This window comes from Amblyomma americanum, chromosome 1 (assembly GCF_052857255.1).
Source record: "Amblyomma americanum isolate KBUSLIRL-KWMA chromosome 1, ASM5285725v1, whole genome shotgun sequence".
Lineage (NCBI taxonomy): Eukaryota > Metazoa > Arthropoda > Arachnida > Ixodida > Ixodidae > Amblyomma > Amblyomma americanum.
In genome coordinates this window covers 239,301,858-239,323,716 of record NC_135497.1, presented here as the reverse complement: position 1 = coordinate 239,323,716, position 21,859 = coordinate 239,301,858, and the positions used below count along the sequence as shown (strand labels likewise).

Here is a 21,859-nt window from a genome sequence, read left to right as displayed (position 1 = left end):
TTACCGGACGTTAGATCAGATAGGTGTATTGACTGCGGGCTGGGAGGCTCCCTCGACCACATAATTTGGGAATGCCCCATTCTCCCGGGAGGGCATACAATATAAATAATATAAACAAACCTAGGAGACCTGCTGCCAAGCCCGAACTATAGTGTACTGGATTAGCCCGAACCCAGCTGAGCTCCATCTCCTCCCATCCGACTGACCGAAGACGCCGCCAGGGAACAAGACCTCCCGGCCTGCGTTTAGGTAGTCTAGGCGGCGCCCCCGCCCCCTTGGCCTTAGCGCCCGGGGGGGGGGGGGGGGGGGGTATTTTCTGTTGGACAATAAAAGTTCACTCACTCACTTTACCACCTGGGGGATCTTTAACGTGCACTCACATCTTACAGCACACTTGTCAGGAAATCAGGTCCATAGATATCACAGAAAAGCCAGCGCAGGAGGTATGGGAGGCAGCTGTGTCCAGATCCGACGGTACGGACCAGAGGGCCCTGGTCACAAGAACCAGGGCAACAGCCTTCGCCAACGGAGTTCTAGAAATAAGGATCCCGTCCGTCCAGATCTCCTAAAAGTGTCAATGAAACATTTCTACCACCATCACCCACGATACCTACGCCGACTACGCCGCAATTCCGAGTCGGTAGAGTCTAGGGTGCCTCGATGCGTGCGTCCCCCCTCCGCGGCGTAGGGGGCGCGTGCATCGAGGAACCCTAGTAGAGTCGGTAACGTAGATACGCTGTCCTTGTTTATGCCAAGTCAAATTATCTTGCTTGCATAAGGCAAAGGATGACCGCTCGCCCAGTTGAACTAGGTGCACATCAGTCATTGTCATGTGTGCTGAGCTTTTGGTCGCGTTCGTCTTCCTTGCTTCCTCAAGCATACAAGTGAAGGGAAAAGAGGTGCTTGTTATGGAATACATGACGGAAGCCAACAGTCACGGAAACCAAGAAGCGCAGGGGATGTATTTTTTTTAATTTGTAGTTTTTTAGCAGTGGCAAAAATTGGATTGCTTTCTCAAGTAGGATTATTTGTAACTAAAAGCTCAGTATTTCTTAAATTTGTTGAAAGTTCTAAATAAATTTATTTAAAACAATGAAATAATTTTTTTATTTACACACATTAGTTTTCATCTTTTGACACACTAGTCAACTTACTGCTTCGATTGTGCGGTGTGTTCAGACGTCTGCTCAAACTTCAGTGGACGACTGATTCAGACATCTAGGTGAAGGTACAATATGGCCGACTGTGTTGACTGTAGTTGCGTGGTATTACGCATTATGTTTGATTGATTTCCCGTGATTGTAGCACCCGTTGGACGCTTGTGACGGTTTTTTGAGAGACGTTAGCATATGCCGATTGCTTACGCAATGTGAGTCTGCTTAGGTAAGTTTATGAAGGAGCGTTCTGGGGTTGTTTTGAAACACCTGTCTGAAGGCTTAATTGTATGGCAAAAAAAAAAAAAAAACTGCTGTTTCGGCAGGAGCGATGGTTCCGTTTGTTTGGTCACTATATTTCTTTTGCACAACAGCTCGCAACTTTTTGTGAAAAGTGGCTGCGGTGATCGGGCCGTGCTGGCGGTCTCTCAAAAGTCCTCGAGAGACGCAGACACTGTGCGGTCGCCCGTGTCGTGTTGATTTTAAGCCTAAAGATTTTTCGCAGTCATTGAGCGAGCGAAAAAAAAAAAGACGTTTGAAGTCACTGAACGGCAGAGAAAAGAAAAAAAAATCTGACGTGCTTTACTGCATTGTCTATATAAAATAGGCGTCGTGGCGGTCTGAACTGGGGCGTTCCTGAGCACGGTCGTGCGTGCAGACAGACGCTGCGTACGGCAACTAATTGTCGCGCCTGCTAGTGCACGCGAGCCGGAAGCTATAAATGGAAGCAGCCAACCTGCTAGTCAGGAGGAGTAAAATTTTGTTTTCCGGTACTCGATGTGCTACCGTTAACACACTGTGCGTTTGGATGGAATCCGCCGCAAATGTTTCTGCCCCTCGCCGACATTCAGCTGTGCTCTTGTGTGTCGTTCGTGTGTCGAACGTTCGCAAAAGCAGACGACCTTTTGCGACCGGAAGACGCATTGTAGAGGAAATTTTGGGCAAACTGTTTTCAATGCCCTCTTGTACCATCGTGTGACCGTCTAAGTTGCCGTTCGTTGCCGGTCTTAAAGGAGTAACGTTCATCTGGTTAACGTTACTCCAGAATTCGCGCATGTGTTGATCGCTATTTTGTGTGTCGAATCTTATTCTATTTGTGCCTTTCACTTCCACATAAGAACGTGGCCAGAATCAGAAAAGTGCAAAAGATTGTTGCACGTACTGCAGTCATGCATCAAAGCTTAAGTGGGTTCCTTTGCATTTATTTTAATACCCCACGTAGCATCCATGCTAGACATTCCACTTGGTGTGCCCATTCACCAACACACCATTTTTTTCATACACAAATGATTGGTACGCCAATAGCTCTGCTACTCTTGAATAAATAGACCGGCGCCTGATATGCTTAAAATCGAAAGAAATCACCTGGCTTGCTCCTGATCATTTTGAGGTTTTATGTACTGTCTTTTCAAAAAGTAACCAGCCAACAAAGTTTAGTTCTCAGCTGTTTAGTGGAGCCCTTTATCATCATCGTCATCATCATCAGCCTTACTACGCCCACTGCAGGAAAGAGGCCTTTCCCGTATCTCTCTAATCTGCCCTGTCATGTGCCAGCTGTGGCCACCTTATCCCCACAAACTTCTTAATCTCCTCCCTCCAACTAACTTTCTGCCCCTGCCTCCTAGGCTTGCCTTCCCTTGGAATCCTGTCCTTTATCCTGAATGAGTATCGGTTATCTTGCTTTCGCATTACATGCTCTGCCCAAGCCCATTTCTTCGTCTTGATTTTGACCCACTCTGCTCTCTTCCTGTCTCTTAACATTGCACCAGTCATTTTCCTTTCCATACCTCGCTGTGTTTTCCTCAATTCAAGTTGAACCCTTTTTTTTAGCCTCCACATTTCTGCCCCATAGGTGCTTGCTGGTAGGATACAGCTGTTGTATACTTTTCTGTTGCGGGATATTGGTAGACTGCCATTCATAATCTGAGAGTAGCTGGTGATTAAGTTTTATGGTGCAAGGGCATCTGTGGCCAAAGAGTGCCGTGACACAAGGTTTTTTCTTCTTCTCAAGGTGGGGTCAAAGGCCCATTTCCAATTTCCCAAGCATTTCACCCTAATGAAGCCGAGCATCAAGCAGGGAAAAGCTTGTACCCATTGTTTTACTGGTGGGTACCCGGTGGCACTAGGGGTCGAACCTCGCACCTCCTGCATGCGATGTGGATGCTCAGACGATTAGGCCACCGCTGCGGTAACCTCAGAGTACCTGCCACATGTGCTCCACCCCATTCTTAGACCCCTGTCTAGTGCGCAAAATGAAGCGCACTTAACGGGAGTGTGCTTGAGCCGCTTGAGTGCTCTTTACACTACACGGTGCTAAACAGGAAAGCAGAGTGCGCCCATAGATATGAAAATGGCGGCTGGCTAAAAACTAAATTTTTCAAAATGACAATCTGCAAGCATAACCATCAGAATTGTGAAAGTTAGAGCAGTAGAGCACATAAAAATGAATGTAACTTAATTTTTGGTCGCGTCCGTATTAAATTCGTGGTATGGTAATTGTATAGCAAGCCAAGACAAGTTCCTAGCACATCCAGAATCCGGACAACAATAAACATGGCGGACGGCAGCATGTTTTAGTAGTGTGTTGTTTCGCTGGTAACTATCATAAAATCATTGCACAATAAATTATAAGGGTGATTGTGATTCTCCTTAATGCAAGATTTGAGCGCAGCTCTGTCAGTGTCTCAGGCTCTGTAGGCTCATTGTTTTGCTTTGCTGAGCTGTCAGCACGTCTGGTGACGATATTAGTTGGATAGTAGTATTAGTTTATGAAAAAGGTGATGATGTGCAATGCACTGCGTGCGAGAATGTGTATATTAGTTCGGTAGCAGTATTAGTTGAGGAAGACGACAATGTGTAATGCACAGCTTGAAAGTGTGTTGCATTTTAACACAAGGCGTGATTTGCTGTGGCAATAGCCTAGTGCTCTCGTGCAGTGGCCAGCGAAGCTGATCTGTTCACGGCGGCTTGGGTTCGAATCCCAGTCACAGCGATATTTATTTCTATTTATTTATTTATGGTTTGGCTTGGCTACACCAACGGCAGCGACGTGGCTCAACCCATGAACGCTTAAGAGCTGCTCTCTGAAATATAGGTAACAGGGAAAATCAACTTTTATGCGCATTTTGTTGTTATTATATTTTATGCCCAAAAAGTCACTGTTGTCGAGGCGACGTATTTTGCCCTCAAAGTGTGTTCTGTGAATGCGTTCCGATCTGAATGCGCACTTCGCCAAGGGCACTTACGTTACGCCATTTAGCTGTGCTAGAGTGCTCTTTTAGATAGTTACACTTCTTAAATGTGCATTTCTCTATCACCTGACTGATAATGTGAATATGGTCTGTTGTCGAGTAACCTGGTAATTTGGTTGATTTAAGCCTAAGGTTGTCCTGATTCTATTAGCGATTAATTTAGTAAATACATTGTAAGCAATGGACAGTAAGCTGATTGGTCTGATTTTTCAGGCCCTTGACGACCCCTTTCTTATGGATTAGTTGTTAGCATTCTTCCAAGAGTCTGGTACACTCAAGGTCATAAGGCATTGCGTATACACTGGGTGGCTAGTTTATCTAGCATTATCTCCCCACTGTTCTTTAACAAATCTGCTGTTATCTGATCCTCACCATCCCTTTTTGCATTGCTCTTGGCGCTTTCTTTACTTTCTCTTTCGTTACTGTCAGAATGCCCAATTGCTGTGCACTACTCTCTCATTAACGTCCTGATTGCATTGGCTGCCGTACAGATTTGTGTAGAACTCTTCGGCTACTTTAACCATCTTATCCATACTGCTAATGACATTGCCCTCCTTGTCTCTTAGTGCATGCATCTAATATTTGCTTATGCCTAGTTTCCTCGTGACTGCTTTTAGGCTAGCTTAGTGTTTTGGGCATCCCTAAAGACCAGAGGGGCTCAAAAGGTGAGGAGAAGGGTTCTTTTTACCTTACACAGATTTAGAACTTGAGGGATGGCATAAATGCTCTGCTAAATGGCTGAGAACCAAACCTCGTTGCCCAATTACTTTTGGCGGAGACTGTGCCTACCTATATACCTTTGGAAAGAGCGTATACTGTGTGTCACTGTATTTTCCGCTACACTGTTGTGTGCACGGGCGACAGGCACGAAGCTAGTGAGAGCATGAGCATTGTGCATATACTTACAATGGTCCAGAGAGCGTGTGCCTTGATTCTTCTGTGTAAATAGCAGAAAGGTGGCTACAGAAACTGAATTTTTGGTTTATCATACTGCCTGTTACTGATTGATGCAGGCTGAGGTGATTAGTCCCCTTGCATTCTATGGGAAAGGGGGGGGGGGGGGGGTGGCTTGACCACTTCGTGTGATGGAATATTTGTACGGAAAGTGGCAGGTCGGTGTTGATTTTTTTTTTTTTGCCAAGTAAATGCATTGTGTACATCAAGCAAAGAGGATATGACATGGGTGTCTATACACAATGCCGATGCCACCCTTTCAGCTGAATGGGAGCCTTAAAGCTATAGCTTTAATATAAGATGTGTTCCAGCATTTTACTGTACTATTGGTGTGAGTGATATAGGCCTGTAATTAGGCACATTGGATTTTGCATTGGCTTCCAAGGCAGATACATTAGCTTCCTTCCACTCATCATGCAGCGGGGCCGCCGCGGTGGCTGAGTGGTTATGGCGCTCGGCTGCTGGCCCGAAAGACGCGGGCTCGATCCCGGCCGCGGCGGTCGAATTTTGATCCAGGCGAAATTCTAGAGGCCCGTGTGCTGTGCGATGTCAGTGCACGTTAAAGAACCCCAGGTGGTCGAAATTCCGGGAGCCCTTCACTACGGCGTCTCTCCTAGCCTGAGTCGCTTTGGGACGTTAAACCCCCAGAGACAGAGACTCATTATGCAGCGTGCCCTATGCAAGGCACTAATAATCCTGGCCACGGTGGCTGCATTTTGATGGAAGCGAAAACAAAAACAGCCATGTCCTGTACGATATCAGTGCTTGCTAATGAACCCCAGGTGATCAACATTAATCTTGAGCACACTACTACTCACTGTCGTAGCCCATGTGCCACTTTGGGACATTAAACCCTACCTCTATACCATACTTGTTATAAATAACAAAGGTGCTGGTACACAGCTTAAAAAAAGTGATTAAGATCCAAAGTAGTCTACTATCCGATTCGGTAGCCTAGGCTCACCGATGTTAATGAAGAGCTTAACTACATATTTGCTTGAAAGCACTGCTGGAGGCATGGGTGCATCATCTTCACGGTATGGCTGCAGCACAGCTGTTACTGAGGTGTGGAAGAATCATTTGTGAAAGTGGCTGGTTATTGGAGCTGCTTTTCCACCATTGTTTATCAGCAGTAGTCCATCATGCATCGCATGTAGAAAGCTAATCTTGCCACTAGCTCACTGCTTCCAAATTTTCAAAACATTTTTTTTAAAATCATAAATCGGACACTAAACAAAGTGCTTTTCTTGGCAGTATTCTTTGAAATCAAACAATCAAATATTTTAATTAAATGTTTTCATTTCCGAAACGTACACTCCAATTTGGTTCTGCAGTACTGTGAAAACATTCAGAGCATATGGAAAAGCTGCATAAGGTGTCCATTGATCCTGGCTGTAATCTTTTCCTATTTTTTAGTTTGCATCCCAGAATACTTGGAGCATAGGAGTTAGTGAGGTTAATAATTTGAGTTTTAAATAACTGAAATTCGTTACTACTTGCATCATGTACCATCTTGTATCGTCTTGCATTAGTGTTAGCATTAAGCATTTTCTGCTAAGGATAGCAAGTGATCCAACAGTTTTTTTGTTACTGTTGTATAATGTGACTAGGGGGTTGGACTTTTTGGCTCAAATCGGAAAAAGACCGATTCAGTTCACACACAAATTCATTTTTCGTAATTAAATTTTAACTGAAAAAGCTTAGTATCTTTAATATGCCTGCCACAGCCTATCGAATAGGAGTTACTCAGTCAAAGGAAAAAATAACAAAGCGTGGAAGCCAGTGGCATGTTGTAATGATATGCCTTTGGATTAAGTAACTCAGATGTGCATTTCGAGGCATTGATGTGCTACCTTACATGCCTTAGCAGACTTGGGAGGCTGCCCATTGTCTCCAGATGTCATCTGCTTGTGTAGCGCTGTTCATTGTCATCAGTCACTTAGGACAGTTACTTGGTTAAGCAGGTTTCTGCACTGTATGTAAGTACACTCGAAACCATGCTTAAGTGTCATGAAAAAATGGCATATTCTTGTACTGCGACGGTTAAGCGCATTTCCATCGCTGTCATCAACATGCAAACCACGTGAGGTCCCTTTTCTCGCTCAATCTAGCACACAACAACATAGTGGTAACATAAGGCAACCCACTTTTTAGAAATGAACTTCCACTATTTTTATCTAACAGTTCCATCATTGAACTCCCGGTGCCCTTTTTTATTGGCAATAGCACTTCCATCCAGTTAAAGACCATTTGTGCCTTAATTACTGATAAATTGAAGGTTTAGGCTGAGAAAAAAGGCAAGATAAACTGGAAGTGCCTTTTTACTGCTTTCGCAGGTGAGTTGCTCATAAGCGGAAGGTATCCGGCATTCTCGAGCCATTGTCGTTTCGGCAAACACTGCGGTCGCGCACTACCCCAGAAACCGGCCGTGCCATGGTGTGCGCACGTTCCCGCAGGCATACTACATTCCTTCCTACCTTTCACCCTATCTTTTAGGTTCCCTTCAACTCGCATGCGGCACTGATATTACAGTTGCAATGAAAGAACTGCGCGATCGAGTCATGGACGGCGAAGAGCCAAAGGCGCACTCAAACGCTGTCTTTTCCTCTTCGCCGCCCGTGTCTCGTTCGCGCAGATCTTTGCATCTATATAAACCAACCAACCCGACAAGTTCTACTGAAGTTATTATAATGTCCGGGATGCTAGCAGACAGTCCCGCGCAATTTCCGCTCATTTTTTCATGCAGCCACTTCTGCTACGCTAGCAGATGGACAACAGAGGCGTCGCACCTTGCGCTTCGCGCTACAGCTTCCTAGAAAATAGAGTGCAAGAACGAAGAAAAGGAGTTTTACCTGACATAAAGTCGTCCCTGCAGACACACGAGTTGGCTGTTGGCTGTCAAGGAGATCCATCAACATTCACATAGCACATTGCCTACATCCACTGCACTATTTTGGCTTCATGCAGGGTGTCGCGGGGAATCTAAAAAATCTTACTCTTCCTGGCTTTTTTGCTAAAATTAAAGCATCCGACTGAGGCACATTGTTGCAGAACTCCGCCAGCAATTTCAGCAAGTACGCAAAACGCAGAGTTGGCGACAGCTACGCCGCAGCGAAGTGGCGGTCGGGCGACGCAACCGGCCGCACCGCTCAACTGACCGACGAACCACCAAAAAACATGGCGGTCGCGCGCTTCCCGCAATGCACCGCGCGCGCATGTGCAGAGTGCCACCATGAAAAAGGCCCATTGGGGAGATATGGGCGAAGTATTTGTTCTGTCCTGCAGTGGGTGTAGTTAGGCTGATGATGATGACGGTGACGAATCTTGCAAATTAAAGGAGTACAGACACCTAACTTTTGGATGCGTGTTTTCTTGTTTGTAATGATGCATAAGGCATTATTATACATGGATTACCACCTGGTATTTTCCTACGACCGCTAAATAATATATAATAGCATTTCTTTCTCGTGCTGTTTCGGTTTCAGCAGCTGAATGGGGACTGTGACGTCAACGTGTGCTTACAGGTCACATGAGACACGAAAAAACTGCAATATAATCGCTGCTTCCACATTTGTTGTAATTCCGGGTCTTGAGGAAGGCTCGCTTCAGCACTGCATTAAATTAAAACTATGAAACAGCGATTATATGGACTTTTTTTCATTCCTCACGTGACACAAAAGCACTCTTTGACATCACAGCCATCGTTCGGCTGATGAAACCGAAACAGCAAGACAGAAAAAATTTGATAAATTATTTAGTGGCCGTAGGCGAATATCTTACGGTGATTCATGCGTAGTAGTGTCTTCCGCATCATTGTACAGAAGAAAACATGCCACCAAAATTAGGTGTCTACACTCCTTTAAGATAGCCACTAATAGCCCTGTCACACGGGCACTTGTAAGGCCTTAGAAATTAAGGTCCTTTGCCCCAAAGGCGCGTGACGCGCATCTACATGGCAAAGCGTCGAGACCTTATAAAGTTCCGTAGCAATAAAGGCGGCCGTCAGCGGCCTTAAAGTTGCTTAAAGGAGCAACCCAGACGGCAGCGCCAGCTTGCGAGCTCAAAGAATAAGAAATTGACGCAATTTTTAGTTTTGAAACCGTAAAAAAATATCTAATTTATCTTATTCAATGGTTAATTTTGCGTTACCGTGCACTTAATCGTAGAGGAAGCTATGACTAAAGACATCCACACTGCTAAGAAAGGACTTGAACGCTTTTCAGCAGCCACATCGACACACACTTGCTTGCGCATCTCGCTTTGTTGTTTTTTCTTCGTTTGCTCTTTGTTGTGTGCGTGTTATGAGTTTGCTTGTGTGCACAAAGACACAAGCAACAAAGCACGCTTCTCGAACACGAGGAGCCGAACGGAAAAGTGCGCCTACCGTGGTCGGACCGAGAACGATGAAAAAAAAAAGAAACTTTGTTTCAAAATATCCATTTCTGACCGTCAGAATGCTCGTTTATTATCGTGATAGCTACTTTTTCCAACATAAACGAATGCACTCTTAGCTGAAGTGCTACCGTCTACTTTAATTTCATAATGTTACTAGTGCCGCTTCACACACAGCGGTGACTTTTGGCATTCACGGAGACCGCGTTCTAGCTCCTTTGGATTTGCTGTGTAGCAGCGTCGCTGCTCCTTTTCGGTTTTCCTCCTTTAGTGCAATAATACAACTTTACCACAAAGGCCGAGAAGAAGTCCCGTGTCACAGGGGTATAAGAAGCGTGAAGTCTTTGCCTACACGATATCCGTGAGTTATGAAATAAACCGGGAGAAGAATGAAGGCATGGCTGTCATGCTTTGTTGTCTTAAAATGCTCATGAAAGGGGTTAGGAAATACCTACTGTGTCGTGAATGAAGCCAGGGTTTGATGTTAAGTCAGCATTGACAGTATCTGTTAAACTAGACAATTAGTTATTTTTCGCGTGGTAGTTGATAGTGAGAGCAATGTTACAATTACATTCTAGTCGGGAAATTTTCTCATTCTCAGGGAATTTGAGAAGCTAAATATGGCAAAAAGGCAATTTTTATGGAGTTTCAGGGAATTTTATTAACCGAAAATGTCTTTTTTTCTTAAATTGACAGTTTTCTAGCTGTTACAGGGAAGAAAGGCCTCAAATAGTTCATTTGAACCTAATACAGGGAATTTTCAGTTATGATGTGTAATATCATTGCATTACAATGCTTTATACTGAACTGAGTGATTTTTCAATTTTTACAGATTTTTATTTTAAAACTTGCTGGAGATATGTTGGTGGGATCTGTGTAGGTGCACTCTACAGCAAGGCGGACATCATGTAAGCGGTAGAGCTCGAAAATGAATGAATGAATGAATCAATCAATCAATAAATAAATCAATGGCATATTTCACTCGGCAATCCGGACCAACTCTCCGAATCTGCGAAAAAGCAAGATGTCTAGGGAGTGTGAGACTACCATCGTGCTCCAATCAGAACTCAGGATCTGAATCCAAATCGCCCATTGAAGCACTCCCTTCGGTCTCATGTAGCAATAAAACTGCTCTGTATCAGCAGTTTGAATATGCCATAACAGTTTGGGCCTGTTCAGATGTGATGGATGCGGTACAGGTGTGCCCTCTGTTTTAGGGTAAAGCCTAATATTTCCATATTTTCGCACCGTGGACGAATTTTATGAACTCTGGGTTAAACCATGTTTATAAGTGGAAATCCACATTTCTGAAATTGTAGTTTACTGGTGGTAGGTGAGTTGCGACACCACGGGTTCCTGAACTTTGAGCATCCGCAGGGACGTCCCTGCAGGGGGATGATGGTGAGCAGTGCATCACCAAGGACCCGAGCTCCCGCGCTTAGCTGTACATGGCTCAGCTGTGTCTGGGGAAAGGGGATCCTGGTGGTTGAGCCGTTGCCGAGCGTTTGGACCTTTAAGATTCCTCGGCGGAGGAAACACACCACTTTGGCCCCCGCTTCCTGTAGACGGCACCTCCAGCCTGACCTGACCGAAGGAAATCTGCAGTCACCGTTTCCTGTTCTCCCCTTCATCTTTCACTTAAATTCTTCTTTCTCACAACTTTCCTGTTTCCTCCTCCCTTCTTTGTTTTTCCTTATTTCCTGGCGGTTAGGGTTAACCTTGTGTGGTGGACTACCCTGCATTGCGTCATATTGGTTTATATTTAGGGTGCATAGCTGGTGTGAGCAGGACTTGTGTGCAAGTTCCTGTCCCATCCCCCCGTTGGGCTCCATGGTAGTCAGCTGGCATTGTGGCCGAAAACTATCTTCATGGCTTCCCATGCAACAAATGATCACCCTCAAAAAAAGATGCGGACTGATGCAGCTACACAATTCTCTCAAAAAAAAAAAAGTTTTCCTAAGGCACCGTGTGGTACATAGTGAAACAGAAAAACCAGCCCGAATCATTTCACCGTTCGTTGTCTCTAAAAGTCTGACCGATGCCCTAGGCCTTGGCTACTAGGTTACGAACCTAGCCAACAGCGACCTGCTCCTTGAGATCCGAGATAATGTTCAGTTCTCCGAACTCGAAAATATAGTGACCTTCGGAGACATCCCTGTCTCTATCAGTGCCCACGGGTCACTAAATACAGTGAAAGATGTAATCTCGGAACACGATTTCCTGACTCTGACGGAGGAAGAAATGTTGGAGGGCCTGAATGACCAAAACGTGCCTGATGTCAACCGCATCAAAATCCGAAAAGATGATAAGGAAACACCAACAAAGCACTTAGTACTGACTTTTGCCTCTAGCCAACTCCCAGAAACCGTACAAGTAGCATACATGAAAATAACTGTCCGACCATACATCCCATATCCCAGAATGTGCTTTAGGTGTCAAAGATTCGGCTATGGCTCCCAGAGCTGTTGCGGCTGGCAAACCTGTGCCAAATATGCATTAAATGACCATGTTGCAGTGCGATGCAACGCTGCACCGAAGTGCGCTAACTGTGAAGGGGACCATCCGGCGTACTTGAGATCGTGTCCATCCTGGAAGAAAGAGAAAGAGATAATAACTATCAAAACTAAGGAAACTATAACTTTTCAGGAAACATAAAAGTGATTCACACAAACACAAGGAGCGTTCGTGTTCGCAGGAAAAACTAATTTCGCTGATGTGCGACGGGGTGGGACACCACACCTGCCTACGGTTCCTGCCCAGGCCACACACAGTGAGCCTGAGGCAGGTCCATCCGCACCCCCACAGATACAGCAAAGGCTGCCCTGCCACCTCTTGACAAGCGCCGGCTCCTGGGTTGGCAGCCCTCAAGGCTTCCCTCATTTGGGCGAGGCCTAAAACTCATGCACCCACAGCTACTCTGCGGCCCTCCAGCGCCTCTAGGGAGGCGATGGACACAACACCAAGTTCATTCCTGCTTCAGCAGAGGCGTAGCTCTCTTGAGTGGAAAAGAAAAACCCCAATAGCGGGCCCAAAAACTCCGTAGGTCTAATTTTTTAACTACACCCCCAAAAACTCTTAACATGACATTTTTAATTCACTGGAATTGTCATGGATTTTCAAAAAACTACAGTGATGTAAAAGATATTTTGAACTTGCTTTCTCCGGTTGTCCTTTGTCTACAAGAGACCAACTTAGAACCTGTACAGAAAAATATTTTAAAGAGGTGTAAAGTCTTTAGGTGGGACTGAAAGCAAGCAAGTAGGCTGTCTGGAGGTGCTGCTATTGTTGTCCAGAGCAGTGTTGCAACCCACGAAATAAATCTTACCAAATATGAAATTGTAGCAGTCACCATCCTTCATTTTAAAACAATAACAGTATGCTCGGTATATCTTTAGCCAAATCTATCAGTAACACTTCAGAAGCTTTTTTCGAACAGCTGCCAGAGCCATATCTGGTTGTGGGGGTTTTTAATGCACACTTCTTTTTTTGGTGTAGTGAGCAAACGGGCACTAGAGGCCATATTTTTGAATATTTTACCCTGTACAATAACGTGTGCCTACTGAATACAGGAAAGCACACGTACGGCTCTCCAAGCACTCGAAAAATGAGCTGCTTGGATTTATCTTTTAGTTCGCCGTCTGCTTTTACCAATATTAAGTGGGATGTTTTAGATATCTGTATGGAAGTGATCATTTCCCTGTCAGTATCAGCCTATCATCCTCACCAATAATTATCCTGACCATACCTCGCCGTTGGAAGTTGCATTTAGCCACCTGGGCACTTTTTCGAGGGCAGGCGAATCGAGAGAAAATTTTTTCAGATGATCGCGATATAGACAAACTAAGTGAAATGTTCACAACTTGTATAATCATTGCTGCACAGCTGTCTATTCCTCAATCCGCGGGAGTGGTGCCACAAAACCATAAAGTTCGGTATGCACAGGAATGTCCAGAAGCGAAAAAGAAACTAAACAAAGCCTGGGGCATTTTTACTAGATGCCCTACACATGAAGACCTTGTCATTTTCAAAAAGGCGAGAGCACAGGCACGGTATGTGCAGCGTAATGCTGAGAAAACATCATGGAAAGCTTATGTGTCTTCTTTAAACAGCTCAACCACATCGAAAAAATTGTGGGAGCAAGTTCGAAAACTAAATGGCAGTTACTCACCCTTCACAATTTCTCTTTTGACAACACCCGGTACACAAGCAAGCACAGGGGAACAGGTAGACATACGGGGAGAGCACTTCGCTGTGGTGTCAAGTTCTTCACACTATAGCCAGTCATTTTGAAAATACAAAAACATCCAAAAAACAAAAGCTCTCAACAAGGGGAAGTGCAAATGAAAAATACAGTAGTCTAATTACCCTCCAAGAAATCAACAGAGTACTCTCTGCTGGCAAAAAAACTGCTCCCGGACACAACCAAATACACTATGAAAGGCTTGCCCATCTTTCCCATCCTGCCGTAGAAGCACTCTTGAATTTCTTTAATAAAATATTCATGGAAGGAAAAATACCCATTGAATGGAAAAGAGCCATTATAGTACCATTTCTGATACCTAGAAAGCTGCCGAAATCTCCTAGTAGCTATAGGCCAATAGCCTTTACAAGCTGTCTCGCCAAATCTTTTGAGAGAGTTCTTAATATGATTAACTTTTGTCATTTAAAGCTCACGAACTTGACATCCATCAATGCAGTTTTAAAAAGTCATGCTCAACAACTGACCATCTAGTCCACCTTGAAAATACAATCAGAGAAGCTTTTATGCGCAAACAACACTGCCTTGCTGTCTTTTTGGATCTGGAGAAAGCATACAACACAATGTGGAGGTTTGGGATTATTTGCGATCTTGCAGAACTTGGCATCCGTGGCAGGATGTTAAACTGCCTAAATGATTTCCCGTCGAGCCGCTCATTTTCAAGTACGCCTGGGATCAACCCTTTCCAGGTATTTCGTTCAAGAGAACAGGGTTCCTCAGGGGTGTATATTAATCACAGCACTCTTTTGTTGTAAAGATAAATTCCATTAACAAAATAATCCTGAAGTCCATTATGTATTCAGTCTATGTCGACTATCTTCAAATAGCCTTCATGTCCTCCAACGTAGCAACATGCAAAAGACAAGTGCAGATGACAATAAACAAACTAGAGACATGGGCAGACGAAAATGGATTCCAGTTCTCCACACAGAAAACAGTGGGTGTTCTGTTCTCACTAAAACGAGGCCTACAATCCGACCCCACCTTATATCTAAACAAAACCGAACTACCTGCAAAAAATGAAATAAAATCCCTAGGCATTACTTCTGAAAAAAAAACTAACATTCCTACCTCATATTAATGGTCTCAAAAAGAAAGCCTCCCAGTCCTTTGAACGTACTTAAAAGTACTCTCCCGAAAACACTGGCGTTCCAGTACGACACGTCTTTTACAAATTTATCGCTCCATAGTATGCTCTACCTTAGATTATGGATATATAGTTTATGCGTCAGCGAGACCATCGTATCTTAAACTACTGGATCCTGTGCATAAATTAGGTTTGCATCTTTTGATTGGTGCATACAGGACATAACCCATAAAAAGCGTTTATGTAGAAACCAACGGACCATCATTTACGGACAGAAGAGCCATGCTCACGTGCACGTACATTCTAAATATCTGTTCACTGCAGAAATATCTTTTACCCTATAGCTACAAAGTGCCCATCTAGAACACTCTTTAATAACAATTGCAAGCTACCAGGCCATGGCTCTTGCGATTTGAAGAGGTGTGCCAGGATATTGGCGTACTAAACACATTACCTGGTATTGCGCAAAGACGAGATCCACTGCCTCCATGGTACAATATTCTTGCAATCCGTGATTTCACTCTTACACAGTTTCGTAAAAAAACAAACTCCACAACAACATATAATACAAAATTTTCTTGCACCCGAGGAAAACTACAGTACTTTCACAGTTTTTTTATACAGATGGTTCAAAAAGAGATGTTTATGTTGGAACCGCAGTGGTACAAGGGTATTGCAATGAAATAGTAAGGCATCCACATTGGGCATCCTTCTTCACTGCCGAATGTTACGCCATCTCTGTAGCCGTACAGAAAGTAGTAAACGAGAGCCCAGCAAACAGTATTGTATACAGAGACTTACTAGGTGTACTTCCCTTCACTCTAGACATGCAGTCACTCCACTTCTTGGTGACTTTATACATAACATAACAGCCATAGCTCAAGGACAAAACATAAAACTGCCGGGTACCAAGTCATGTCAGAATTAAAGGCAACGAGAGAGCAGACTTGTGCGCTCAAGCCTGTTGCGAGCAAATAAACAAAGCAAATATACCCTTTAAGGATTGCATGCACTTGGTACACCGTAAATTAAGGAAAAAATGGCAGTTAGCTTGGAACAACGAAGTAAATAACAAACTACAGTTGATAAAGCCAGTTTTAGGTGAATGGAAGACTTGCACACACCAGGAACGTTTCATAGAAGTAATTCTCTACCGTCTTCGTATAGGACACACACACCTTACTCATAACTTCATACTGACAAAACAAGAGAAACCTCTGTGAAAAGTGTGCAGATGAATTAACATTAAATCACATTTTATTCCCATGCGTGAAAGTTGAAAAACTGAGCAAAAAGTATTTTACAGAGTTTTACAATGACCACATTCCTTTACACCCATTGTTACTCTTGGGAGATGAAATTGTTGACATGTCTTGTGTGTTTAGGTTTTTAAGAGAAGCAGGTTTCCTCGACAAACTCCTAATTTTTATCCGCTGCTTTGCTTAATTTTTTTATATACCTCAGCCACCTTCTCATTCCTAGAAAGAAGGCTAAGGTTTTTGTTTTATTGGTTGGGAGGCTCAAGATCCTTGCAGCTAAGGATGGCTACTGAGGTTACCCGACCTTCTTTAAAGCTTTTAGTTTTAGCCATTCATAAAATTGGTGGCTTTGTGGTTATGGCGCTCAGCTGCTGACCCGAAAGACACTTGTTCAATCCCGGCAGCGACGGTCGAATTTTGATGGAGGCGAAATTCTAGAGGTCCATGACCAATGTCAGTGCACGTTAAAGAACCCCAGGTTGTCAAAATTTCCGGAGACGACCACTATGGCGTCCCTCATAGCCTGAGTCGCTTTGGGATGTTAAACCCTCATAAACCATAAACCAAGCCTTTCTTCTTTCATCGGGAGGTTATAAAAAGCAATGTTTTAAGCCCTCTACAACACTGATAATTAATATATCTATGAAATTCTACACAAAACAATTTACCTATACCTTGAGCTTGGCACATGATGGCCCGAGTTGCCTATGTGCCATAAAACTCAACACAATGCATGCAGTTACGAGTCAGCCATGTTAGCACAGACATTCACATGAATAACTAATTAAATGCAAGTGCACGCAGTAGTCAAATGTTGCTGTAATGCTCATGTTTCTTTCAAATAGAAGCTGTGACAGTGACAATATTCTAGCAGTGTATATGTATGCAGATACGGCAGGTCAAGTATTAACACAGCAATGCTACAAATGTGGGTGATATGTTTGCAAAGAAAGATTGGTAAGGAGTGAAAAGAAGACATAGGAAACATGCAAGTCAGTAAGGAATATCTTGGTACAGCTTGTACAGAATGGCTTGTTTTTGAAAATAAGGTACTTTGTGTCCCCTGGCAAATTGAGTATGTTTAATTTTTTTTTCATAAAAATAACCCAAATGGTACCCAAATTATGGAATAGGTTGTAGAAAACCCCAATTTCTATGAACTTTTCTTTTTTATAAATAGTTCCCAATTTTTCCTCGCCCTCCTTAATTTTGGAAGAAAGCCTGAAAGGGAAGGACGCTCAGAGTAAAGTGCATTTTTAGCTGGTTTTTCACCTCTTGCTTAATGGTTTTTCTCTTGCAGACATAGTTTTATGCTATAGGTGCTGCAGCCAAATAATTCGTCCTGTCATTACTTTTAGTTGGCGTAATGTTACTAGGTGTGATGGTTGGATATAACAATGTAGATCATTTTGATGAAGCTGCTTTCTGTACTGGTGTTTGCAGGGTCTTTGCCCACCGAAGTCATGGTTGACAAGTAGCTCCAAGACTTACTCCATTCTTGTCATCATGCTGCAAAGCCGGACTGGCATCACATTGCATCAATGGCGCTAAACGGTGAGTGATGCTGTAGGTGCCCTTCTGCAGACAACGAATCAGCTTTAAAGTTCGATGTAAAGAAAGGTACATTCAATTGGATGGGCTTCTAAATATATGTGCTGCGAAATTTTTTGTATTATAGACCAACTATTCTGGTTCTTTTTTCAATTGTGGGCCATGTATAAACATTTAATTTGGTATTGCATAGTATGAAAAGGTGAAAATATTTGTGCTGTCCTGTCTGGGAACATTGTCTGTGTTGCATTCTGAGTTAACCCTTCAGCTCCAAAGCCTGAGCCATACTTATCACGATTTGTGACAGCATTACAGACAGTGGGTCCTGCTTGTCTACCTGAGCATTCCTTTGCTTTTCTTGCTGGAGATAGCCAGGGAATTTGGCAGCTAGTTTTGGATTGACTTCATTAACTCCACAGGACATTAGAAGCCTCTGGAGCACTTGAAACCCACTACCTTAACCTGCACAGTTTCATATCTGTGTTGAACACAGTAACCTCTGCGTTTAATGTTTTATTGTAATTATTTTTGTCTTCAATTAAATATTCTATGTGTATTAAAGAAAATAGTGGTAAAACTGGAGTAACTGAGGAAATTATGCATGGTGCTTCTGGGCTTTAGTCTTCTGTATTCTTTTGTCTAATTTTCTATTTCCTTTCCTTTTGCTTGTTTTTCTTTTCTTTTTTTTTTCACTGCTGTTGTCTGTGTTGCACCCCCATGGTTTCATTAATTATGAGCTAGTAAAATTCCAACTGAACTCCAACGATTGTCCCATATGTGCCTGTGTCCCTTATTTGCTCCAGACTGCACCTTCTTTTTGTACCTTGTTGTGCTTGTCGTAATTTCTGTGTTGTATTCCTGGCTCATCCTTTTGTTGCCTTTGCATGCTTTTTGTAAGCAGTACGCAGTGGTCTTTGTTGCTGCTGTGTTCCAGTTTCTGTTGCCTGCCACCTATGCATTTCATCAGCACAGCCTCATTACTGTTCTAGCCCATCTTGTTTTTCATAGCATTTCTTCCTTGGTAGCATAGTGGTAGGCAACAGAGCATGGACCTCAAACGCTTGGCACATGCTGCTGGAACTCCCTGTTCTTTGTGCATTTTGAGGCTGTGAAGTCAGCAGTGCTGTCGGAGGGAGGACTACTGCCTTTGCACCTTTTTAACATCTTGACCTCATCTAGTGCATGCTGTTTTTCTGCTTCCTCTTTTGCTCTCCATACTAGTATACGCAAGAGCCCTCTCCAGTGCAGTCTGTCCTCCTTCTCCTGCACCAAGGCTAAAATATTTTGCCTCCATGGAGTTGCATCTGAGGACAGCGCAAAAGTTCCAAGTCTGGCACAGAATAAAAAATAAAAGCAAACATATTGTGCAGTTCCTTTTGTGTCATTTTTCTTTGGAATTGAAGGGTTAAAACAAATTTACAAGTAATGATCTCACTTTGCATTAATTTTTATGCATGCAGGATGAAGCTTCTCTGTGAAAGTTAGCTGTGATCTGATTGGCAGCAAAACGACTGCTTTTCACAAAGGCAGCCTAATTAAATGGCACTCAGAAAAAGTGAGCCAGATAATTTTTTTATGGCATGTTTGCACAGTATGTTTTAGCTGGACATTAGGGCAACTATAAAGGCACATGCTTCTGTATGCAGCCAAGAAGGCAACAGGAAAGTTTTATGCGGCTTACCATTTTTCCATCACACCTTTGCATGCACCCAGTGATGTACATAAAGACTAGTGGCTTTTTCCATTACTCTGTTCCCGACCTAGAGATGCAGTATGTTTTCAGCTTAGCAGTGAAGTGACTAATTCTCATTATAATTTGCAGCAGATCTGTGGTAAGTCCTCAAATTTTGCACTAATTCATAAACCAGGCAACGTGCTGGTGCCTTTATACGATTATTATTGTATTTATGTGCCTTTTGTTGTGGGCTAGGTATAAGTATTCTACGAGTTGCTGGAAGGGGTTACAGACATGAAGTTTCGACAGCCATTAAAGGATGCCATTTGTTTCCTCCGCGTATATGGGATTCCGACCAGCAAGTTTCGATCATGGGCATTGATTGGAACTTTAAATGGCAAATTACATTTGCCTTCAAATACTAATATATGGTGCTGGAAATTGCCGCGATGTTCTGATACGATTGGCTTGTAGGGAGCATTTCTGGATAAGATAAAAATGTAAAATGTTACGATTCAGGTGTTTTCAGTGGGTGTTCAGGCATTGCCATGTCCCATACTGTGTAAAGAAAGGTTAAGAGCAATGCTTGATTTGCATTGCAGGGCTCCTTTAAGAAGTCTCATAGTTGTATTTTTAATTTTTTGCAGTAAAACTAAGACAAGAATAATGGGAATTTTAATTTTGTTTTAACAGAAATCTTCACTATTCAGCAAGTGTAGTGCTGCGAGCGGCAAATATAATTCGAACAAGGTCATTCCCGGTCAGGCCCATATGTAAAGCTAAGAAACTCTGTTGCCTGGCATCAGTGTTCATGATGCTGACTTAGGCATTGAAGATTAAGTACTCTACTTTTTGTCCTCAGTTTTCTTATCAGCTGTATAATAGAGCCTAGAAATGTGTAGCCCTGTACTCTGAACTGAACATTAAGAAAATGAGAATATAAAGAAATATATTTTGGCCTATAATGTACAGGCTTGTGCTCATACACCCTTAGTGCTAACATGTGAACGCATGGCCATGCTGAGTCCGACACTGCCGCACATAGAAATGAAGCACCACGTCCACGTCCATCTTCTTGCGCCATTTTGCTGTGACGAGCGACTGTGTGGCATGCAGTAGCCCTCTAAACAGTGTGGGCAAGCGCTCGCATGTTCCCACTAAGAGTGAACAGCCCTGTGCATTTTTAATGTCAAGTACTTTGGAAAACTCTGATGTAACGCCTTAATTTGGTTGCTCCATTTTATTTCCCTCCTGTAGAATGAAATCTTTATTTAACCATGAAAATGCTAGCCAACTGTCAAGTGAATGTAACTGAACTGATTGTCAGACTTTTAGTCTGGAGCAAGTGCACCGGGATGCAGGGTAACTAGAGCCATCCTATCTCTAGGCCTTGCCCGTTTGTTGGCTGATGATAGTGATGTTGCACCACAACCTTCAGTTCTATTGATGGCCATGGCTGATGGTGTGAAATGAAGTGGTCCTTCAGAAATATTTGTTAATTACAATATTTGTTAATTTACAATTTCCTTTGTAAGAAATTTTGCACATCGCCATAAAAATATAAGCGCTGATATTTTCTTTAAGTTCATAGTTTTCCAGCGCAACGGCACAAGGCAAAAGAAAAGATGCAAAAAGTTGTCAGTCAGCGCTGCGTTCGTATGTTTTCTTTAAGTTCATAGTTTTCCAGCGCAACAGCACAATTCGAAAGAAAAGTTGAAAAAAGATGTCAGTCACCGCTGTGTTCGTCCTTCTTCTCGTCTTCTTTGGCCATGTGCCATTGCGCTGGAAAATTATGTACTTAAATTTAACTTCAATACCGACTAGCCCAACAGCTAACTCTGCAGGTAGCTTCTGTGGGAAAAAACTGATAAATTCCCCGAATATTCTGTTTAGGTAGGAAATATATGTTTTCAGTAGAAACAAAAATGACCCCTCAATGTGCTAATTCGAGCTGCGGCTGCACCTAATGAGAACAGATTTCTGGCCCTCTTTGAGATCGAATTGTTGAGATACAGCTGAGTATATCCCTGACCGCTATTACGCTTGAGGTATGTCATATAAGTGGTATCAGATGGCTATGAACCCTTTTTGTATGTGTGTAGCTCACGCTGCTACTACTCTGCTGCCTTGTGAGTCTCTCTGGTGCCGTGAAGGCCAAAGAAGGAAGGAAGCTGGTTCGTTCAACAGGTTTCAATTTTGTAAATTGGCTGTCACTATGTCTTCAAACGTGTAATAGCCTGTTGTCATCTGGGCGCTGTTAATCCGCCTTTTTCACACG

The 21,859-nt window shown here is 43.2% G+C and overlaps 1 protein-coding gene across 2 annotated transcripts in view; it reads left to right on the top strand.

The window, feature by feature from the left end:
* Positions 1 to 1,204: 1,204 nt before the first annotated feature.
* Positions 1,205 to 21,859, top strand: part of LOC144114813 (protein spitz-like) — a 110,490-nt gene continuing 89,835 nt past the window's right edge. Inside the window, exons 1-2 of one of the 2 annotated variants that reach the window (XM_077648791.1) lie at positions 1,205 to 1,369; positions 17,799 to 17,909. In XM_077648791.1, the coding sequence (XP_077504917.1) occupies positions 17,897 to 17,909 (13 nt within the window). In that variant the 5' untranslated portion in view covers positions 1,205 to 1,369; positions 17,799 to 17,896. Of the gene's footprint in view, positions 1,384 to 17,798; positions 17,910 to 21,859 lie in introns of both variants that reach the window. The other variant, XM_077648790.1, reaches the window with a different exon arrangement.